General features: G+C 38.9%; 1 protein-coding gene across 10 annotated transcripts in view; it reads right to left on the bottom strand.

Moving 5' to 3' along the window:
- Window positions 1–24,950, bottom strand: part of CADPS2 (calcium dependent secretion activator 2) — a 485,821-nt gene that overhangs the window by 87,847 nt on the left and 373,024 nt on the right. For 6 of the 10 annotated variants that reach the window (XM_059711678.1, XM_059711675.1, XM_059711674.1 and 3 more), the window contains exons 15-17: window positions 17,149–17,212; window positions 13,679–13,802; window positions 11,709–11,729 (exon numbers count right to left, since the gene is read on the bottom strand). In XM_059711678.1, the coding sequence (XP_059567661.1) occupies window positions 11,709–11,729; window positions 13,679–13,802; window positions 17,149–17,212 (209 nt within the window). The remainder of the gene's footprint in view (window positions 1–11,708; window positions 11,730–13,678; window positions 13,803–17,148; window positions 17,213–24,950) is intronic. The other 4 variants (XM_059711681.1, XM_059711683.1, XM_059711677.1 and 1 more) reach the window with 1 other exon arrangement.

Consider the following 24,950-nt stretch of genomic DNA (forward strand, 5'->3'; position numbering starts at 1 on the left):
CCTTGTCATATATCAGTAGTGATAATCTATTTGACACTAAGATTTGAAGAAAGGCTCCCAGATGGACCAGGTGTAGAGGTAGGGTTGGGCTTAGTGACATCTTAAATATTTCTACAGTTTAAACATCCTGGGTCTGCCAGCCACAGTGAATGTGTGTGTATGCCTCAGAGATATGCTATAGGTTTCCCTGTTTAAATAAAAAAAAAAAATCTGGCATTACAAATGCTTCGATTGGACCTTTTAATTTTATGCTTGAAGCTATATAGCCATTTAGTTATGGCGCACAGTAATGAACCCTTGCTAATTTTGAAAACTGCCCAGGCTTGAGTACCTACTAACTGTTGAGAAGTAAAGAGGTAAAATCTGTCAGTTTGCATTACTCTGGTTTTGTCCAATTGGACAACACTTCTTCATACATCTAAACTACTCAGATTATCATGGTGCTGCAGGGGCCATACTGCTATGTCACTTGGTTTACCTGTTGACACATGTTAGCAAATAAACGAGAGGGTCATCAATCAGTTGGTTTCAAACTCTGGAGTTAGAGAATGACAAATTCTAAAAAATTGCTCACACGAGGAAGAAAGGTTACCATTTCGAGTCTGTGTTTATCTGTGAATCACATTCCATATAAAAGCAAAAAAAAAAAAATCACAAATACCTGACACACTGTCAAGTGAGCTGAGTAAACTCAAGACCTTTCAGGGAACAGGTGTTGAACACTCGTAATGAGATTTCCATGCATCTTCAGAGGAAGGAGGTAAGATTCTAGCAAGAGCTGTTCAGGGTGTTAGAGATCACGGCCGAGGGAATGATTCCCAGTGAGGAGCGCAGCGAAGGACGCGTTACATAAAATGTTTTGTTTTCTCAGGAGGTGCTTATGTTCTCGCTGAGGATTTTTACAGAGGCAAATATTCACCGAAGAGAAGCTTTGGGAGAATATAAAATCATTTTTCCAGGCCCCAGGGATTAAGTGCTCCTGATGTACTTTCCTGTGCGTACATGAATCTTCTTCTGAATCAGGGCATCAAAATATGATTGAGGGAGCTTTCACAGCATCGCTCCAGAGTCTGTGATGTATTTGTTTTCAAGCACAAATGGTTGTCTTAGAAAACTAAATGGAACCAGCTACGTTTTATAAGAAAGTTGAAACAATTTTGTCTCAACTGAAATAGACATGAAATGAACTTAGGATATCATCAAGGAAGTGAAAAAAGTAAAACATTAATCGGAGATAGTTATGATAAAGAGAAATGCTAAATTTATATGGCAGATATTTCTTTCTTAAAAAATTGAGGTGTCTTACTTTCTCTGGAGACCATGTTTTTATTAGAGAGAGTTCAATTTATTTTTATCCATGCAGTAAACCCATCTTCCCAACATCACCTCGCTAACAGCCCATCCTTTGCCCACTGTGTTTTGGTCCCACTTTACTATGGAGGAAGCACATCACGCTCCCATATACACAGCAGGCCCTTGAGTAATGTTATTTCACTCAACGTTGTTCGTTATGTCGATGAAATTAGCTCTTGTTTATATCAGTTAGCCTGTGGTAAAACTGGTTTCGTGGTATGTCGCTTCATTTAACACTGAAGAACCTATTGAGAATAGTACATGAGGACTTAGTTGACATTAGTCTCCCTACTTTTCCACTCTGAGTATCTCCCTTATTGTGGGCCTCGGTGATTGTCTTCTAACTTGTCTTAGTATCTGGCAAGGCAAGTCTCCACACTCTGTTCTCTTCTTTCTCTTTTTAAAGTTATCTTAGTTATCAGTACCCTTTATTCTTCCACTTACATTTTAAAGTAAACTTATAAAGTTCTTTAAAATACCCTTGGGATACTAGTGGAGTCTGGGAGGAGAGCTTATATATTATAGTCCAGTATCAGTTCACCCCTCTTAAAGTCACTGGCTATCCCTACATCTACTTCGATTATTCTCTAGGGCCTTTGAGTTTCAAATTTTCCTTTATATCAGTTTAGGAAGTTTTATATGCTTTTGGTACAGTTGATTCCTGGATACCTTATAGTTTGGGTGTTCCTATGAAAGGCACTTTATTTTTGTTTATATTTTCTAGCTAACTGATTGACAGTGTGAAACAGCAGCTCTCAATGTGGGCCATGGGCCACTGGGGATTTCCAAGACCTTTAGGGAATCTGAGAGATAAAAACTATTTTCATAATAATACTAAGATGGTTTGCCTTTTTACTCTGTTGATATTTGCAGTGATGATGCAAAAGTAATGGTGGGTAAAACTGCTGTTGCCTTAGTGTGAATCAAGGCTAAACCATACTCATTATTGCATTCTTTACCACCATGCACTAAAAAAAACTCATACAGCAAAAGACAAAAAAAGTTTTCATATGAATGCCCTGATGAAACAGTAAAAATTATTAATTTTATTGAATCTCTCCCCAAGTATATTTTTAAATATCATCTGTGACAAAATGAGACGTTTGCATAACTCACTTCTGCACTGAGCTACCATGATTGTCTCCGGGAAAGGTATTTGTGTGATTGAGTTGAGGGCTGTACTAGATGTTTCTTTTTGTCGTTGTTGTTGTTTTCTTTCACAGAGAACCAATTTTAGTTGAAAGGATACTGATGAACAAAATTATGGTTTTTCAGACTTGGCTATTTGGCAGACGCATTACGAGAAACTAAGTAAACCTCTCACTTTAAGGATAATAGGCCGTACTTGTTGCCACTGATAAAATTAAAAGCTTTCAAGGAAAACAAGAATTTTAGAAATTTGTCATGAGATTGACAGCTTCCCAATCCTTTAAAACATTACTGGTCGGACAGGTAATATTAATTAACAAGGGACACTTTTTTGATATTATATAATAACTTTTGTAAATCAATATTTTCCTTGATCAATACATGATGTCAAAAAATCGTGCATGGTGAAAGATCTATTCAAAGTGCATGATAAACCATTTGAATTTAATGAAATAACATGAAAGTTCATGATATGCTATCAGATTCCACATTGCAATTAACCTGTAAGAAACTATTACTTGTTAAGTTTTGATGCAATATCATAAAAAACCCACAATTACCTAAAAAGTTTATTCTATTAAAATATTCCTCCCTTTACAACTATCTATCAGTAGGTAGCCAGATTTTTTTTCATATACACTAACAAAAATATTATATTGCAGAGCACAAAGGAGAATGGAACTGTCTTTTATTAAGACAGTTATTAAAGAGATGTGCAAAAGAGGGAATATGATCGTAAAACACAGTGGTGTGTACACTACCTACATTAAGGCTAACGGTGTGGCAAGGAAGTGATATTAATGACATCTAATTCAATGTTGATGAGAACATGTTGATAAGAACAGTTTAAAGTTAAGTTTCAATTGTATCATATTAGATGATAGGAATCAAGGTAATTTATTACTATCAGAAAAAATTACCTTCTTAAATAATCTAAGTAGTTCATTGACCATCTGAAAAATACTCAGTTTTTTTTTTTATGTAGAGTAGAAAAATAACTTTTAATTTGGTCCCTATCCAGATGATCACAGACACTAAGTCAGTGTAGCTCAAGCAATGACTTTTTACTATAAACATACTGCTTTACAAACGAGAAACTTACGACAGATTTATAGGATTTTCTCAAACAGTCCAATGAAAAAGATAGTAAGTCATTCTTTCTTTTAGAGCCAATTTGTCCCCAAATCATTAGGTGACTCAGAAGCAGAAATGGTCACCAAGGTTTTCCTTTTAGGCAAAGGTCTATCCTCCAAGCCACACTCTTGCAAAAGGCAACACAAAATTTTTAAAATTACCCGCTGTATTCTTTTTAGGGTGAGGAGTCTGTCTTTTGCTGATGTACACATTATATTTTGCAGTGCTGTCAATCCTTACGGGAATACAAAATTTCAGATCTATTGTTTAGTTATTGGTAACCTGAATCCATGGTAACATATAATACTAAATTTTTTTAAAAAAATCAAATTGGTAAGAAATCACAACTTTTAAGAGAAAACTGTTCTGTTATCCTAGAAATATTAGTACATAATTACTCCCCGACAAAAAGTATCTCCATCAACTGTGTAGTGTTTTTATAGACTTCCTTTTACAAACACACATCCTTCAGCAGGACAGATTTTATTTATTTATTATTCATCGCTACTGACAATGAGTGCTAAATTAAAATGCCATCCAGATGGCAAACACATCCTAATGACGTAAGCAAGTTGCCGCAGTGCAATTCTCCTCTCAGAGACAGTCAGCAGCACGTCCCTCTGGGAAACCGTCTCTGTCCCACTCAGCTGAGACTGAACTTGAGCTCGCTGGGGTTAGGCCGGGAGCCTGGCAACCAGCGGCCCAGACAGAACCTCCCTGCACAGAGACTGTCTGTTCAAGCCATGCCACCTTTTGTTTAGGGCACCTCCGAGTTCCTGGATTCACAGTGAACCCAGGTCCTAAATCTATGCAAACGCTCTCAGGTCAAGGCAAGCTCTCAGTTGTGGTTCTCACCTCTTTTGTTGTAAGTCAGTATAAAACATGCCGTTTTCAGGAAAAAGATGGGACTGATAGTAGATGTATTATTGCTGTTATTGTCTGTAAGAAATCCCTCAAATTAAAGAACAAATGGTTTCTTCTTTAAAAAATCATCGTGAATTTGCATCAACGGGCATGTGATTAAAAAGACAATTAGGAAAATGGGAAGTCAACCCAAAATGAATTTGCCTATGGAGTATGATGTTGTTTTACCATACTTTCAATCTTAGGTTATAAATAAAAAGGATCTTACTATTAAATCAATAATAGAGTTAATGATAAGGTTAAACCAAAGAAGAAAGCTAGTTGGTTTTGCAAGAGTGTAAATGTTAAACATTTCTTAAAATAAAATAAAAAAAACACACAAGCTTCCTAGAAATTTTACGTTCTATAAAGAAATTGTTCTTGTAAAACACATGCAAATAGTTCGCCAAAAGGGAAGAAGGCACTTAGATAAAGTTAATTTGTTTTATTTCATCTATCTTGAAGTTATGAGATCCCTTTCTTCTGCAAATGTAAGCTGCCAATGGAGAATTTGGAGAATTCCCAAGGATGGAAGCAAATCATGATTCAAAACTGAGCATGATGCTGAATTACAGAAACAACTGAGCCAGGTTAGATTACTAGATATTGTTAATGTAACTGCGATCTACAACCTCTGGCTTCTGTGATCCCAAGTTATGCCTCCTTGTCCCTCCCCCAAATGACATGAAATCCTAGTGTAATGTGTTTCCATCTTGTTACTTTTTTAAGTGGCTAGTTTTTGCTCTGCATTGTTAATTATTCAGCAATTGGTTTGAAGGAACCTTGGGGAGCCAGCTTGCCAGTTTACAGATGTTCTCTCTGCTACAAATAGCGTGATCATTCTTTGTGCCGTATACTCATTCATTTATACAGTAATTATTTATCGAGTACCCACTATGACTGAGGCAATTTTCCTGGCACTGGAGATGTAGCAGCTACTAAAACACAAAAGCCCTGCCCTTGTGGGGCTAACATTCTAGGACAACAGTCGGATGAATGAACTATCTTACATGCTAGATCCTAAGTGCGATAGAGAAAATGAAAGCAGGGAAGAGGGAGAGATGCTCTGAGCCCAGGGGAGGCTGCGCATGTTAGTCACTTTCCACACCTGACTCTAAAGATGTGAGGGGGTGGGGTAAAAAGATTCAGATTCCGGAGCCCACTCTCAGCCTTACACTAGGAACCTGTCCTCTCCAATCCAGCAGCCACTCGCCACACATGGCCTATGACACTTGCAATGGGGCTACTCTGAACTGAGGTGGGGCATGAGTGTAAGACACACACCGAGTTTCACAGACATCGGATGAAAAGGCAATGTAAGGCATCTCATTAATGATTTTGTGTATTGAACACATTTTAAAGTGATATTAAATATACTATATGATTAACATTCATTCCACCTGTTTCTTTTTACCTCTTTAATATGACTACCGGAAAATTTTCAGTTACATGTATGGCTTCTGTCATATTTCTGCAGAGACCACCACTGAGCACTCCCTTTCAAGTGTCCATGTCTCAGTTGTGACTGCGAGCAAATTTAACTTTATACAAGCTTACCAAGAAAGGGGAGGGGGGAAGACATAGGAGAATAAGAACATAACGCTATTATCCTACATAATAAAAGGCTAATATGCAAATTGACTGAATGGCGGAACGACTGGTAGCTATGACCTGCACTGCAACCAGGGGCAGACGCTCAATGCAGAAGCTGCCCCCTGGTGGTCAGTGCGCTCCCACAGGGGGCGCACCACTCAGGCAGAAGCCAGGCTCATGGCTGGCGGGCGCAGCGGCGGTGGCGGGAACCTCTCCCGCTGCTGTAGCAGCGCTAAGGATGTCCGACTGTTGGACATCCCCTGAGGGCTCCTGGACTGCTAGAGGGTGCAGACCAGGCTGAGAAGACCCCCCCCACCCAGTACACAAATTCTGTGCACCGGGCCTCTAGTTATTATATAATGGTTAGACACCAGCCCAGCTGGCCAACTCTCTGCTTCAGTTTCCTGAAAAAGTAATCATAATAGTAATGGTACTTGCTTAAAGAGTTATAAGGAATAAATGAATACATGTCAAGTGCTTAGAATAATGCCAGGCACATAAGAGTTGATTATGAAATATTCATTATTTTTTGAAAAAGTGATCCTACAAATGTTAATTAACCCTTGACTTTTGTACGTGGCTGAAGTGTTTATTTAAAAAAATTCCACTGCTTCAAATGAGACAGCCTTGGAGGCAGAGTAGCTAGTGGAAAGAGCATGCAGAGGGCTCTGGTGTCTGAGGGATGTGGGTGCAAATTTCAGTTAGGTTGAATTTTAATAACAACAGTATGGCCTTGTGCAAGTTACTTTTTCTGGAGTCTCAGTTACCTCTTTTGTAAAATATTTTGGGTCAATTTGTGGGTTCTCTGTTCTGTTCCATTGATCTATATGCCTGTCCTTGTGCCAACACTGGGCTGTTTTGATTACAATAGCTTTGTAGTATAATTTGATATCCAGTATTGTGATCCCTCCTACTTTGTTCTTTCTCAACATTGCTATGTCTACTCGGGCTCTTTTTGGTTCCATATAAATTTTTGGAGTATTTGTTCTAGATCTGTGAAATATGCCATTGGCATTTTAATAGGGATTGTGTTGAATCTATAGATGGCTTTGGATACTATGGACATTGTAATTATGTAAAGTCTTCCAATCCACAAACACGCTCTATGCTTCCACATGTTTGTATCTTCCTCTATTTCTTTTCTCTATGTCCTATAGTTTTCCCAATACAGATCTTTTACCTCCTTGGTTAAGTTTACTTCAAGGTAACTTTTTTGTTGTTATTGCAATGGTAAATGGGATTCATATATATTTTTTAGTTTCTCTTTCTGAGAGTTCATTATTGGTGTATACAAACGCCATCGATTTCTGGATGTTAATTTTGTATCCTGCTACTTTGCCAAATTCATTTATTACATCTAGTAGCTTTTGGTGGAGTCTTTAGGGTTTTTCTATGTACAATAACATGTCATCTGCAAATAATGACACTTTTACTTCCTCCTTTCCCATTTGGATACCTTTCATTTTTTTCTCCTTGTCTGATTGCTGTGGCTAGTACGTCTAGTACTATGCTGAATAAGAGTGGTGAAATCAGACAACCCTGTCTTATTCCTGTTCTTAAGGGAAATGCTTTCAGTTTTTGCCCATTGAGTATGATGTTGGCAGGTTTGTCATTTATGGCCTTTATTATGGTGAGGTATGATCCCTCACTTTGCTGAGAGTTTTAATAAAAACCTAGAGGCCTGGTGCACGAAATTCGTGCATAGGTGGGGTCCCTAGGCCTGGCCAGTGATCAGGGCTGATCAGGGCCTTCCTTCTCATGGGCCCTCCCAACCGGCCTGCCCCGCCTTCCTGATGGCCACAGCTGGGGCCTTCCTTCTGGCTGCCGGCCACCAACTGGGGCCTGCTGGACAGGGGAAGGGGCCGCGGGAGGTTGGCTGGTGAAGGAGGTTGGCTGTGGGAGCACACTGACCACCAGGGAGCAGCTCCCGCGAGCGTCTGCCCCCTGGTGGTCTATGCACATCATAGCGACCAATCGTTCTGGTCGTTTTGGTGTTCCGGTAGCTTAGGATTTTATATATGTGGATGGGTGCTGGATTTTGTCAAGTGCTTTTTCTGCATCTATTGATAGGATCATGACATTTTTATCCTTCATATTGTTTATATGATGTATCACATTTATTGAGTTTTGAATATTTTACCAGCCTTTCATCCCTGGAATAAATCACACTTTGTCATGGTGAATAATCTTTTACATGTATTGCTGAATCTGATTTGCTAATATTTTGTTGAGGATTTTAGCATCTATGTTCATCAGGAATACTGGCTTTCTTTCCTTGTAGTCTGTTTATCTTGTTTTGGGATTAGGATAATGCTGGCCTCATAAAAAGAGCTTGAAAGCATTCCCTTTACTTAAATTTTTGGGCATAGTTTGAGGAGTATAGGTGTTAGTTCTTCTTTGAATGTTTGGTAAAACTCCTCTTTGAAGCCATCTGGTCAAGGACTTTTGCTGGCTGGAAGTTTTTTTTATTACTTCTTCAATTTCATTAGTTGATATTGGTCTATTCAGGTTTTCTGATTCTTCCTGATTCAGTTTTGGAAGATTGTATGTTTCTAGGAATTTGTTCATTTTGCCCAGGTTGCCCAAGTTGATGGCATATAGTTGTTTGTAATATTTTCTTACAATCCTCTGTATTTCTATGTTGTCAGTTGTTACCTCACCTCGTTTGTTTCTGGTTTTATTTATTTGGGTTCTTTCTCTTTTTTTCTTAAGGAGTCTGGCTAGAGGTTTATCAATCTTGTTTACCTTTTCAAAGAACCAGCTTTTGTACTTTTTTTTTAGTCTTTGTGTCATTTATTTCCATTCTGATCTTTATTATTTCCTTCCTTCTACTTCCTCTGGGATTATATTATTATTCTCTTTCTAATTCTTTTATTTTTAGGGTTAGATAATTAGAGATTTTTCGTATTTCTTGAAGTACACCTTGTAGTGCTATGAACTTCTCAGGAATGCTTTCACTGTGTCCCATAAATTTTGGGTTGTTGTATATTCATTTTCATTTGTCTCCAGGAAGTTTATAATTTACTAGAGGCCTGTTACACGAAAAGATTCGTGCAACAGGCCTTCCCTTCCCCTGGCTGCCGGCACCGGTTTTCCTCCGGCATCCAGGACCCAGGCCTTCGCTCTGGCGGGAGCTGCTTTCAAGCCTTCACTCCGCCGCTTTGTGCCTACATATGCAAATTAACCGCCATCTTTGTTGGCAGTTAATTTGCATATCTCGCTGATTGGCCAATGAGAGGCATAGCAAAGGTACGGTCAATTACCATGTTTGTCTATTATTAGATAGGATTCCTTGATGTCATTGGTAACCTATTCATTATTTAATAACATGCTATTTTGCCTCCGGGTGTTTGAATATTTCTGAGTGTTTTTATTATAGCTGATTTCTAGTTTGAAGAATTGTTTAAGGAACTACTGAAGCAATGTAAATTAAAAAAATCTTTGGAGCAATAGGATAGATAACATGATGACAAGTCTTGGGCTGAATTTTACTCTTTTCTACAAACTAACAATGGATAATGATTATAATGCCCTAGAGAGTGCTGTTTGAAAGTCTTATCCAGCATTTGCGCTCTTACACATTCAACTGATATCCTTATTTTTATTCACTTTTCTGAGCACCCTAACATCATTTCTAAGTAACCCTGTTAACTCGTAACCAAATGCAATGGAAGGAATAGAACTACATTTCTTAAAAACCTCTCTTCTGTTACTTCAGAACATTCTTCACTTGAGATTAGCTTTCTGTTCCATCCACTTAAATTACCGAGACTACTCTGATTTTTTTTTCTCTTCTCTATGCAAGCATTTAATTTTTAAAAGGGCTTTTTCCTTGAGTCAGGCTGTCCAGTTGAGCAGAGGTGTGGATGTTCAATACATGTGAAGGGAAGGCTTCCGTCTGGTGGCAATGAGGTAAGAGGGGACGGCAGCACATGCCCTTTCCTGGGCTCTTTAATGGGAACAGGGCAACAGTCTGTGCCTCATTCTTCCTGAAGGTGCCTTGCGACCCCTTCATATTTCACAGGGGAAGGAGCGGAGCCCTGTAGGCGGGGGATCAGGACACCTGACTCTCATCCCAGGTGGCCTACTTATTTACGCTCTGGCAGTGGGAGGGCCACGAGCAACCCTGGACTACTGTGTGCAAACTATAAAAACTGTGTTCACCACAGCAAGGTTGTGGGGGATAAAGTGCCATGAGAGGGTTTGAAGATGTTTGTTAGAGAGCACTGGGCTGTCTCTGTCACGATGGGCTGCCATGAGAGGGACTGGCAGTCTCCTTCCTTTTTCCTAATTCATTTTTTTTCTAAAGTGCCCTTTAGGCGCCAGGATAGGTGTGTTCTCTGCCCTTTTCCCGGCTCTGAGTGTTTTATTCCTGACTCTCTCAGGGGTCAAATACTTTAGAAAGAAATATATAGAAAAATGTAGGGGGAAAAAAGAGAAAGAAACAAAGCCCTTAATAGGAGACTTCAGTTAAAAACAACCCAAGCAAGCTTGTCTATAACACTGCGTGCAAAATTTGACGCAGATAAGCAAACTGGGGCTGGAAAGGTTCATTCATCGCTCTTCTCTTTCTCCACTGTTTTCTGATGAAACTAACTTCTTGTCTCTCTCCAAAGTATTAAGTACCTGCTTCATGTCAGTGGCATAGGTCTGGATGCTGGGAATACAACAGTGACTTTGGAAAACAAATTCAGTCGGGATTATGCCTTCATGAGGCCGAAGAGGAGATAGGTAGGATAAATAGATAACAGCAAATGTAATTAAAATAATTACAGTCCTGGCTGAATAGAACAGTTGGTTGGAGTGTTGTCCTGATGCGTCAAGGTTGTGGGTTCGAACGCAGTCAGGGCACATACAAGAATCAGCCAATCAATGCATAAACAAGTGGAACAACAAATCGATGTTTCTCTCCCTCCCCCCTCTATTTCTCCCTTCCTCTCTCTCTCTATTTCTCCCTTCCTCTCTCTCTCTATTTCTCCCTTCCTCTCTCTATCTCTCTGAGTCAATAAATGAAAATATTCAAACATAAAAAAGTTACAACTGTGATAAGTGACACTAGAAAAAAGTAACAAAACCTTTCAAAATAGAGAGACTCTTTCCCAGAAATTTCTTGAGATGGGATTTCATAGGCTCTGCTCCTTCCTATGATTAACAACTTTCAAAGTTAAGAGCTGCTTATTTTTCATTTAACAGCATCGGTGCTTTTCCCTCTGTTATTTCTCAGGAGTGATGAAGGAGAGATGGGCCTCTTTTCTAGCTGAAAGAGCCCTTCAAATGCTGGCAACCGCTTCCACAGAAGATTAGCGTCTATGCTTAAAAAATAATGCATAACATTAACACAGCCTCAGGTATTTTGCTTTGAATTCATATCAGAAACCAGTGCTGAACTTTTACAGAGATAAATGGCCTATACTTTTCCCTACAACGCATTAGCAATAGTTCCGATAAAATCAAAGTTTTCTTCACCATCTTAAAGTGATCCAATAGGAGCCCTGAAAAGGAAAGAGCTACTCATAATACCAAAACACAACAGCATCACGTTAGAAATAACACGTGCATGCACAAGCATCAATTACCTGTCTCCTTTTCTGCTGGGCCTAGAACATAAGAAAAGACAATTTAGGAGAAAATCAAACTCTACCCATACTGCTCACATAATATAGTAGGCCAATCCAGCAAAGAAAAGTAGCCCACTTCCTACTAACTTAAATTTGACTTTGTTCTTAGTCTGATCCTAAACATGAAAGAAAAGCTCTTTATTTTTTAAGGTACAAAAAAGGGGGGAGGAAGATATTAAAAAGCATAGAAGTTTTTCTCATCAAATAAGCATGCCTTTTGTTTTTTGAAAAAGGTGACTGCTCCGTAGTCCTACCTGACTAGACTTCTAGGATCCATTTTCTAGAATATTCTCAGATAGGAGAGGATGAGTTCCAAAAAGTATTAGGTAATAGTCAAAATAATGAACAAAAATAATAAACTAGATCCAGAGACAAAGAAGCATGGAACAGACTGACAAATCTCAGAGGGAAGGCGGGTGTGTGTGTGTGTGTGTGTGTGTGTGTGTGTGTGTTGGGGACAGACAATAGTGTGGTGAAGGCCTGGGGGTGCAGGTGTGAGGTGGAGGGGGGGAAAAAGTGGGACTTCTATAATACTTTCAACAATAAAGATAAATTTTAAAAAAGATTTTCATCGTTTTTTTTGATAGGATTCATAATACTTAGATAAAGCAATACTGTATTTATTCAGGTTGTCCACACTTTTCTCATTGCCAGATTTGAAAGGTTTTAATATGTCTACTTTTATATTAATTCTTTCAATCCGTGTACGCAACAACCATTATTCCCAAAACATGAAAACTGAATGAGTATTCAAAATGTGAAAACCAATCTGTTTATCTTCCACTTTCCCCACATGATCTAATATTCATTGCTTGTGCTTTAACACAACATGATATCATAATTAATGATGTTAAACTGGTAACTAAGGAGGTTTCATGTTGTTACTCTCGTGATATAATATCGGTTGCTATAGTGATGGGATGGCTTTTTTGTTAATCACTCAGGAGGTTGGTTATCACATGCTTGTTAGAAAGCCTGATCAGATTTGGAGAGAAGAAAGGATATAACACAGCCAATTATAGTCATCTTTTTTTCATTGTCACCATTTTGATGAAACTATTATAACAGCATCTAATTCATACATTTAAAATTCATTATGTAAACTTTTATATTAAAAGTGACTGTTTTTTTCTAACGATCTACTTTTTATATTTAGACATAAATATTCAACACTGCAAACTTTTTTTCTCCCCAAGTAAATGATATATGTGTTGAACAAGCTAGTTTTATGATTAGAGTAGAAAATTTAGGGTCCTTTCTTTTACTTTTAATTATATCAATCAAAGGACTGTTGAGTAGAAACTGCTTGTGTGACTTTACCACAAATTCCAACCTACTTATTTCTAAACATCTTAAATGACCATTTCCTCAATGAATAAAACCTGAAAAAAGAGAAAAAAAATGCACAGTCCTCTCAAGAGATCTAATCTTCCAACGCATCAATATACTGAAAGCAATTAAAAGTTACAAGTAATTCTATCCATTTATTTCAGCCCTCATGATAATCAACAAGTTTCCCCCTTTCCGTGAATGATACTGCTGAATAGAAAATAAAATTATGTAATACTACACTGTTACTGATCAGGAAAGAATACACTGTCCATAGTTTAAATGTTAGACATACTTACAGTAATGCCAAAAAACACAACCCATGAAAACACCTCTTGGTTTCTTGCAAACTCAAAATAAGAACAAAGGACAACTTAAGCACGAATCCTGGGTCTTTCATTCAAGCAGAGTCCCAGGAGGCATATTAAAGCAATGAATAGGAAAAAGCTCTTCAGTTCACCAGCTGAGATTTTAATGAGACATTTCCCTTTGCCAGGGCACAGGTTTGTTCAGAAAAGGAAAGGGCTTCTCACAGAAAATTCAGTTAATAGGCACTGTTGGCTCTTGCTGCCACTTCGGCAATTGCTCACTGCACTGACCTTCTATTTTGGCATATTCTGTGAGTCTAGTGTAATTGATCAAGGCGGCTTTCTCCAGACATTTTCTGACCACTTTTTTCACCTCTTCTGCTGGTATGGGAGTGGCAATATCTTTCATTAAAACCTAGAGGGAGGGAGGGTAGGAGGGAGGAAGAGAGAGAGATAGATTGCATAAAATTCTAAAAACAAATTACACAAGTTGTTCTAGACCTGACTATTAATTAGTAGGAGGGGTCCCAGGTAGCACTGGGGGAGGTAATTAGTCCGCACTTCACAACTGGGAAGTAATCCTCTAATCTGGGCTCCTCCTGTCGAAGCCTCATTTGTGCACATCAAAACCTCCCACAGGCCAAGCCACCATTCAGTGTGACTGTCATTCCTCCCCCAGGGACCCAGGACACCATGAGAGCAGCTGTTTCAGATCAGGATTACCATCGCTGGGACAAGCAATAAACAAAGTTTGGCTTCCCTATCTCTTAATTTCAAAGCTTTAAGTGTTTTGAGCAACATAGAGAAAAACAGTAACAGAACTCCATTAAGAAGCAGCATCTTTTCTTGTGTGCTCTATAAAAACCAAGACCACCGCTTTCACTAATTAACCCTTAGTCACCATGATCTACTCACGAGGGAGAAGACTTCTTTGTCTCAGTGAAATGTAGTATCAAGTGTTAAAAGACATGGAAACTTTCTAATTTAGAAAAAAAACTGATTATTTTCTGTTGGGTTCCGAAATTGTGTTTCTGGATTTTTCCCTTTAAAAATATTACTCTTGGTAAGGGGGAAATACAGTTATACCCATAATTGAAAATATAATGCATTTAAACACTCATTTAATGACTGATAACTTTCCTGGTGATGAAACCACTCACAGTCAGTTTTGATTACACTATTAGTCAAACTCTATTTTTCATAAAGTTAACGGCTTTATCCTGATTTGCTTACATTCAAATGGTAAAGTATACAGTGGGGCCTTGGCTTACGAGTGTCCCGACTAACGAGTTTCTCGAGATACGAGCGGTCTCTCGGCCGATTTTTTGCTTTGAGTTGCGAGCTAAAATTCGGGTTACCAGCCAGCTTCAGATACCCCACCGCTAGTTGGCGCAGCGAACGTCACAGTGAACGCCACAACATCAGCCCAGCATCACGTGTCTCACTCGTTCACTTTAGGATTTGACATACGATGAGTTATGAGCTCCGTCACGGAACGAATTAAACTCGTTAAGTCAAGGCCCCACTGTATAGCAAAGTGTTACTATAAAGACGACAATACTTAGGGGTTCTAACTATCCTATTAGTCTTTTATTGGGGAAGAAATAATGATAGAACATGAAAACACCCATTTCCCGCTTCATTATTTCTCTCTCTTTCCATAAGTCTTGGCACTAAGGATCTTATAATCTCAAATGTATTCAGTGATTCTAGCACTGGTGATCCTGACAACATATTTTAACTTTGTTAGGCAAAGTTTCCTTTTGAAAACAACCAACTCCATTATTTGAAAGCTTCCTCGCCATCAACTTCGTTTATTCATCATACGCTCATAGTAGTAATCTTTAAAACAGACACATATTTGCATTTTATTTTGAACTGAACATTAGACTCTTTATAGTCAGAAAAATTCTTCTACTTATAGTAAAAAAATGCACAAGCATTAGCATGAGCTATTATTTTTATGTAATTATTACTGAAATTTGAATTTCAGATTAATTTTGTACCATAGGCAGAATCATACACTTTACCACTAGGCCTTACCATGGTAACAACCTTTTAAATAATGGAAATAAGTAGCTGTTAAAGTTAGAACGAGGTGAGTCCAGGGTTGAAACCAGGCAATATTTCTTACTAAGTATTAAGAATTCACATGTAGATTATATTTCATTTTGCTAAGATGTCAGTAAGTGCAGAGACATGAAAATGAAGATAAGGTTTTTACCACTCCTCCCTCACTTCAGCACGAGACATGATTAGTGACTACAACTGCAATAACGGTCACTGTCCATCCTGCCCGCTGTCAGTGCAGGGCATGGGGCATCGCTGCTACCACTGACTCTTCCCTGCTGGGGGTGGGGAGGGGAGGAGGAAGCTCTGCCATGGCAATCAGCTCACAGAGAGGCTGGTACCCAGGATGGGGTGCGGTTCCCAAAGTAAAGCTATCTTTTAGGGTTTTACCTTATCCATGTACCTTAATGAACAGGATGAGACCTATCCTTTGAAAAGCTTGGGTTGCATGCAGCTCTTAATATTATAAAAATTCTCATTAAACAGATAATTCCTACGAGAATATTTCTTTCACACAATGCACAACAATCAAGGATAAGACAGGGATACGTAGATGAAACCAATTTATATGTGCAAGACCTCATTTTAGCCACTAGGTCCAGCCCTCATCTCCCAAGCCCTGGGGTTTTCATAGAGGTGCGAATAAACAATGCAATCTAGAGTTCATTGGACTGAAAAACGGACAGGAACAAGTGCTTGAAGCTGATTAATCAGCACCAGAATGTTCAAATCATGGGCCATAGATAATTCCTACGTATTACTGTCTTTTTGTTTTTTTTAGGGAGAGTGGAAGACAGAGGGAAAGACAGAAACATTGATGTGAGAGAAACACATCGATTGGCTGACTCCTGCACTAGCCCCAACCAGGGCCTGGGCTGGGGCGAAGCCTGCAACCGAGGTACCTGCCCTTGACTGGAATCAAACCCGGGACTCTTTGGTGGTCCGTAGGCCGATGCTCTATCCACTGAGCCAAACCAGCTAGGGCATAGACATTGTCTTTTAACACTGATAAGGAATAGGAACTGGCCACCCACTTACCTGTTAGCTTCCAATGGGCATACAAAAAGTTTTACAAACAGATGAAAATGGTACTTCCCTTTCAAACCTAATCTATTACAAAAACAGGAGTGGAGAATATACTTGCATTAATAGACAAATTTTCAGCATGGCATGTAACCTTATTTGCTATTTACAATTTCTACAATTCATGAATTCTAGAGCCCCACACAGACTGAACTGAAATAAATTCTGCAATGATTTTAGAACAAAAAGAATGATACGTTGGTGAATATTAAACGATAAACTCGTTTAGGTCTGAGGACGATGACCGGTAGAAGTACACACAAGTCAGGGGGAATGATGAGATAACCGTGAGGTCTGAAAAACAGTTCATTACACTTGACTGAAAAAAACGACCACACCTATTTCATGAGGCCGGGGGATGGAAAAATAGAAAATTGCCATCAACTTAGCATATGAAGCCAAGGTGCGCTTCAGAAAGGCTTTGGGAGGAAGCAGCAGGGGATAGGGGAATTTTGAAGATAGCAAGAAAATGTGAGAGGTTGGTGAAACGCAATGGACTCGAAGGGGAGCACACTCCTGGGGAATGAGGCTGGCTGCCTAGTTCAAGAGCTCAGACACCCGGCAACTGGCAGCGTGAACAGTATTTGTAAAGGAATGTTGAAACATACCCTTTCAAGTAAGGACAGTGTGGCTTTCAGGGCTCCCTCAGGTCGTCCAAAGGGAAAGCAGTATCTTCAAAAACAAAAGAAGGAACAAAGGTCAAACCTTTAATATCCAAACTGCTAAACCATCATCCCCTCGTCTACTACCTGGCATGACAGAAGAACAATGACAAGTGGTTAAAATAGCATCAGCCCATCCAGGGAACTTATAATGCCGACCTTTACCTAGTCCCATGATTTAAATGTCTTAATAAGGGTATGAACTATGATGAAAAAGGTTCTAAAGTTTTGATGACACATGTACCTAAAGAATATAATAATCAGAGAAGAACCACCAGGGTTCTATGAGTAAAGAGATACTTAAAAAGCATTCCCTAATAGCCTAGCTGGTTTGGCTTAGTGGATAGAGCGTCTGTCTGAGGACTAAAGGGTCCCGGGTTCAATTCCCGCACATGCCAGGGTTGTGGGCTTGATCCCCAGTGTGGGGCATGCAGGAGGCAGCTGATAAATGATTCTCTCTCATCACTGATGTTTCTATCTCTCTCTCCCTCTCTGAAATCAATAAAAAAATATTTTTTTTTTAAAAAAGTATTCCCTAATAATTTCTTTTCTATGATAACATTGAAACGACTTCCCCCATTTCTCCCTGTGGTTTAAGATGGAAACACACAACTGACATAACTTCTAAGACAACCAAGGTTCCATCTCCCCCCTTCCCTCACATTTGCCTGTCCATACCAGTCTCCTACTCTCCCTCTTCCCCCCACAAAACACAAAACCCTTATGCCAGGAGAGTCATTTATCCCGAGTCCTTCAGGCGCATGCATCCCTGATACACACCCACAACTGAAGGGCAGGCTATGTGGATGTTCTGACATCAGGGCCAGAGGCTGAGAGCTCCAATGGGCTCCTCTGAAGTTACTGCCACATGGTGATGACAGGTGATTGCTCTTTACAAGGGGTGGGGAGGGGGGGTCCCGTCTTCAGGTCACTTCTGCTGGGACTCCTGGCTTTGGTGAACCCTCCCAGACCACTGCTCCAGCTCCAAGGCCAAGCGCTACCAGCAGCTGGGCTCTCTCCAGGCTGCACCTTACACAGGCTTAGAAATCTCCAAACCAACAACTTGAAAAGATTTCCTTATTACCACGTCCTTGGCCATTATTCAGGGGCTTGGTGGACATATTATCTAAGACGTAATTCACAATGAAATTCGTTTCTCACACTATCATTTGAACAGGTTTTCCTAAAAGCACTTGTGTTTTAAGTTGAATTTGTTTTATAGGACCGAATTTGAATGAAAAAGAAAAAGATTTCTCACAAAGCAGTAGTTGAATATAAAGCCTGAGTTTTAGTTTCATGCAACTTCTATTTGTCTCAGATAAATGCCAATAAATGTCTTGTAAATCTAATCACTCAAATTTTTCTTCAGAATACTGTTCATTTCATGTTAAAAGTTTCCTTCACTTAATCTCATCTCTTTGCACCCTATTAGCCTCTCCTACACACAAAAAAAGCCACGGCCAATCTATTTTGGTAGTTTTCCCTGTGTAGTGGTGCTTCTTAGAGCATTAGCAAATTAGCAAAGTGGCTTTAATCATTTTGTATACCATAAACCTTAATCCGAGTTTAAATAAAACACAAATTGGGTTCTTGTTGTCCCCTCCCCTTGCTTAAATCTTTTCAGTGTATTTACATAATCCACTCATTGTCTTGCCTATTGTTTATTTCCATTAACTTGTGGGTGATGCATTTTATGAATGGAATGTTACTGATCCCCAGATTACATTTAGCATTGCAGGGCTCTGAGGTCCCACTGGGCATGTTCTGAATTAGCATTAGCTGCCCATGATGTGTAAATAATTCAACACATTTATAGAGTACAAGTAATCCTGAATCAATAAAGTACACAAAATAACAACACAGAACCTTAATTAATCTTTACAATACAAGTTTTAAAAGGCAATCATTTTGGCCTGCCTTTCAGGATAAATATTTTGGGCTTTTACCACTTTGACAGTTCTATAATAACAACATAAAGTGGAAAAAACCCCCTAAATTATCAAATAAAATTCAACCAAGTTTAATCCCCAATAGGAATAAATTGAAATCTTCCTCATTCCTACTTTAGTACATTAAATATGCAGATATATGAGCCTGCATAGACCTGTCCTATGATTAAGATGTTCCTTCTACTTAGCCACTTTTAGATGTAAGTATGTAGTTTCATCAAAGTAATGTATGTACACAATCTAACAGGAAACTTCTGAAAGGTTTTTTATGAAAACCTTTGTCAGTTCTACCCCATTCCCCAAGTAATTACTCTAGAAAAAATATTTTTAACTTTTAGCTGATTCTTTTGGTATTTTTGGTAATATTTCTAATTCTTGATGTTAAACATCCCACTATGGAAAAGAAGCAGTTTAAAAAAAGTTTGAAGATTTAAGTGACATACAATGAACTACACATGGTTAAAGCATGCAATTTGGGAAGAAGTCTTTTGTGGAATACGTACTGTGCAAATATTTTCTCACATTCTGGGACTTGTCTCTTTATACCCTTAAAAATGGCTTTGGAAGATCAAAAGTTCTTAATGTTGATGAAGTTCAAAACAACATTTTTCCATTTATGAATTTTGGAATCAGGTCTTCAATTCCTACAAAATCTTTTTGGGATTTTGATTGAGGTAGCATTGAATCTATAGATCAATTTGGGTTTCCCTTAATTTCTTTCAGACTGACTGTATTTTTCAGTGTACAGGTTTCGCACATCTCTGTCAAAGTGAACCATAAGTATTTAGTAATTTTTGTTGCTAATGTAAATTGCATTGTTTTTAATTTCAATTTGTTTGTTGCTACCATACAGAAAAAACTGGTATGTGTATATTTAAGCTCCTACAACTTTTCTAAACGTACTTATTAATTAGAGCAGCATTTATTTTTTTTTGTAGTTTCTATAGGAATTTCTACATAGATAATCATAACATCTGTGAAGAAAGGCTGTTTTGCTTCTTTTCCAATCTGAATGTCTTTCTTTTATCTGCCTCATTGTACTGACTAGAACATCATCAGTACAGTTTCAAAAAGAAGTAGTAACAGCAGAGTTTCTTGCCTTGTTTTCGGTCTTAGTAGGAAAACATTCAGTCTTTCACTGTTATGTATGATGTTAGTTGTAAGTTTTCCATAGATGCCCTTAACATATGATATAGAGTAATAATAATTCTTTTAACACTGTTTATTAATTTTTATCTTCTGTGTCATTTTCACTTTGTTGGTTGGTTTTATTCCCTTCATTAGTCATATTTTACTATTTCTTTGTATATCCGGAAATTTTTGACTGGATGCTAGACACTGTTATTTTATCTTTTTGATAGCTCAATACCTTTGTATTCCTTTAAATACAAAACTCTGTATTTCGGAACTTTGTTTTGGAATGCAGTTACATTCCTTGCAAACAGTTTGATTCATTTGAATCTTTATTTTAATCCGCATTAGGAGAGACCATGACAGTGTTTATTCTAGGGATAATTTTTTTTCCACTATTGAGGCAAAATGCTGTGAGTACTATACCTGATGCCCATGAATTAGAAGGTTCCCACTTTGGGTAGGAGAAACTGGAACTAGCTCTGTGTTAGCTTTGGGGATTTCCCATCGTTTTTTGGGAAATCCTTTCACATAGTTCTCTGCCTGACTTTGGATAGTTTTCTCACATACCCGGGGAGAAACCTCCAGGGGGACCTGCAGATACCTGTAGGTCTCTCTACTCTTTCTCTTCCTTGGAATTCTGGCCTGAAAACTCTAGCTGCTTTGGCCTCCTTAGACTCCCAGCCCTGCCTCAAGTCAGGATGTCCCCTGGGATCCACCCAGGTTCCTCCTCTCCGGGCCATGGCCTGTAAACACTCACTCTGCAGTAAGCAGGGCCTTACTTCCTTTATTTCCCAGCTCTCAGGGATCAATGCTATTAATTGCTTATGTTTAGTGTCTTAAAAAGCATTTTCCCCACATATTTTTTTTTAAATTGTTTCAGTTAGGAGGGTAAATATCATCCCCTGTTAATTCATTTGGGGCATAGCTCTTCCCCCCCGCCCTGCTCCCCCCCAAGACCATTTTCTCCCACTCTAAACATAATTCCTGTCCTTTCTATCCTACTAGAAAGGACATCATTTTGGGGGATTTACTAGTAGATCTAAATTCAGTAACTTTATATTATTTATGTAAATGTCCTAGGTAATGGAGACAACATTTTAACTATGATTACTATTTTGTTTATAATACTTGTCTTTTTTTAATATCCTGTTTGTATATACTTAATCTATATAATAAAAGCCTAAGAGAACGTTAAAGTGGAGCAACCAGAACTGGTTGCTATGATGCACAATGACCACCAGGGGCAGACACTCAACACAGGAGCTGCCCCCTGGTGGTCAGTACACTCCCATAGTGGGGGTGCTGCCCAGCCAGAAGCTGAGTTTATGGCTGGAGAGCGCAGTGGCGGTGGTGGGAGTCTTTCCTGTCTCTACGGCAGCACTAAAGAGCAGCGAGCCGAGCAGTAAGGAGCAGCGAGCAGGCAGGCGGTAAGTAGCGAGGGCTCCTGGATGGCAAGAGGGATATCTGCCTGCTGGCTTAGGCCTGCTTCCCAGGGTGATTGGGCCTAAGCCGGCAGGTGGACATCCCCTGAGGGGTCCCGGACTGTGAGAGGGTGCAAGCCAGGCTTGGGGGAACCCCCCACTCCAGTGCACAAATTTCATGCCCAGGCCTCTAGTCTAATATAACTCCAAAATCTAATAGAATCTAATTAATACAATTCCACACTCTATTCCAGACATGTTAAACTAATGAAGAATTTTCTGACTCGTTCCAGTGAGAATTGGTTGCTCACTAAGCTCAGGTGTCACTTGGGAGCCTTTTTTAAAAATTTGTTTTTATTGATTTCAGAGAGGAAGGGATAATGATAGAGATAAAAACATCAATGATGAGAAAGAATCATTGATCCGCTACCTCCTGCATGCCCCACTCTTGGGATCAAGCCTGCAACCTGGGGACGTGCCCTGACTGGGAATCAAATCATGACCTTCTGGCTCATAGGTCGACGCTCAACCACTGAGCCATGCTGGCTGGGAAACACCATTTTGGAGTCTATTAACTATAACCTTCCCTCCTGTCTCAGGTTGATTTCCTATTACAAGGATCTTAACTCTTCTTTTTTCTTTGTTTTCTCCTTTGTCTTGGTAAGTTGCATTATCTTTTGAGGTTCTTCATATCTGAAAATATCACTCTACCATTACCCTTAATCAAGACTTTTGCTGGTACAGAATTCTGGGTTGAAAGTAATCTTTCCTCAGAACTATAAAATCACTGATGCACTGTTTTCTGGATATATCAGTATCACCCCTCAGGTCAAAATGAAAGCTGCAGAAGCAAAGGATCATTTTAGTTGTTGTTGTTCACTACCTGACACATAGTAGGTACTCAATAAACATTTCTAGAATAAATTAACATTGAAAAACATTCTGATTCTTTGTATTTTGGGATCTTCTCTTTTATCACCAAGAATCTGAAAATTCATGAATATGTACCCTGATGAGTAAATATTTTAATCCATTGTGCTGGGTACTAAATGTTTCAATCTGAGCACATGTCTTTTAATTTTGGAAATCTTTTTGAAAGATTTTATTCAAAGTTTCCTACCTTCAGACTTAACTCTTTCTGGAATTCCTATTATTTATGATGATGATATTGTTAAGCATATATTTTTCTTATCTTTGCTGTATTTCTATTTTCCTCTCCCCAACCCTACTTTCTGCAAGGTTTCATTAACCAATTCTTTCAGTAGTGTATATATATTTGTGTGTCATTTGCATAAAATTTGTAAGAGCTTCTATTTGTTCCGTGGTTTTTTCCTTTCTTTTAACAACATCTTATTTTTGTTTTACAGATGCTCTATCTTTTCAAACCTCTCCAAGGATATCAGTAATTCATTCCAGCCCCTCCCCCCATTTTCTTTTTCCCATATAATCTTTGTGTTGTGTTTTTTTTTTTTGTCCAAATTGCTTTTTTAGTATTTATCTGTTTGAGGCTCTATCTTCCAAAGTAAACACTTTCCTCAAATGTCTGACGACTTTGGCTCTCTGATCATTTTCAAAAGCATCGTATTAAAAACCTGAATGGAAGCAACATGCACCTAGCTGAGTACATGTAGATCATGGTCTTCACTGAAGGGGAATCTGACTGGGCTGTTTCCATGCGAAGTCTTTATTGTCCAGAGTTTTAGGTCTTTTCTCTTGGGCTAGACAGGCTCCAATGGGAAGACACTTGTAAGCAGGCCAGGGAGGTATAAACCTGCCTACCTGCCTGTCTCCAGCATTTTGGGAGTCAAGGAGATGAGCTGGCAGGAGAAGGCTGTGGTTCTCAGATTTCAGAATAAACGTTTATTTAATCTCCATGTGTCTGCATATAATCCTAACTCCAACTGTGCCTGATGTTTCCTCCCCTCCTCCACCCCAGTCCAAGTGCCCTCTAACCTGACCCTCTTCAGAGACTGAATCTGCAGTGCTCTGCCCAGGGGTGGTGTGGGGAGGGGGAACACAGAGCAGTCTGAGGTGGAAAAGAGATGTGGGGATCTAAGTGAGTTTTAAGAACATTTATGACAAATTGTCCTTCACTCTTATTTTCTAGAAGGGCAAAGGGCTTGATCTGGGCAATTCCTAAACACTTTGGTGATCGTATGACATAAATCAGATAGCTTCTCTGTTTTCCCCACTGCCGGCTTATGATTCAGTTCTTTCTGGGTGGCTAAAGTAGATACCATTCATCCATCTGGCTTCCAAAAACTCTTTTCCTCTTTTACTTTAGCTGTCCTTGTGGGGTTGTCTTCTGAAAAATAGTGTTCTGTTATTTTAGTTAGGTCCTGGGAGAAAGCTTTGCAAACATGCATCAATCTGCCATCTTTAACCAGAAGTTTCTCATTTGTTGTTTAATTTACTTTGCCTTATTATTTTATCTGTATCTTTGAAATGCATTTCTGGCATACAATTGGATCTAAATAAGTAAATTTCTATATGAGTTATGAATAGTACCATGATTACTTCTTTAGCCTGAATTGATAAGTAATTTATGTTCCTTCTAACTGTTAACATAAGGAACTAAGAAAGATTATTTGATAGAATCCTTATGAAAATCCTCATGGAATATATATATATTTTCCTATGTGGATGCCTAAAACTTCTCGTTTTATTTTAGTCCCAGTTCCTGTTATTCAATATTTTATGGACTAAGGAAAAAAAACCCCCATAGAACTGGCAAAATTTATACAAACTCTACAAACAGCAAGAGGGAATATAAAAATCAGTTCAAAATGTCTAGACTGATTCCTTTTAGTTCTTGTCCTCAGTGCTAAGGAAATAAAAGCTAAAAAGTGTATCTTTAGAGAAATTATTAAAAGAAGATATAGATTTAAGAGAAACAGAGAACAAAACTGTGAGAGGGGAATAATTATGTGGACAGCCGTGTACTTGCTGGGTGGTGGCAAGGGGGATTGAACTGCCCTGGTGGGGTAGCCCCAGTTAGGCTAATCAATCATGGCAACCCCATGCTCCTCAGCAACTGCCTGAGGCACTTAGGGCATGGGTTTGGTACAGGACTGTCTCATGACCTACGTAGGGCTAATGAGATATGAGGGGTAGGACTTGCTAGGATTGTCTAACATAATGTCATGGTCTTAAGAGAGCATCACAGAAGGAGATGGCCCCACTACTCCCTTTGAAAAATGGCATGTATGGAGGTGAGATGTGAGGCCTAGGAATTCTGTGGTCT

This window comes from Myotis daubentonii, chromosome 10 (assembly GCF_963259705.1).
Source record: "Myotis daubentonii chromosome 10, mMyoDau2.1, whole genome shotgun sequence".
NCBI lineage: Eukaryota > Metazoa > Chordata > Mammalia > Chiroptera > Vespertilionidae > Myotis > Myotis daubentonii.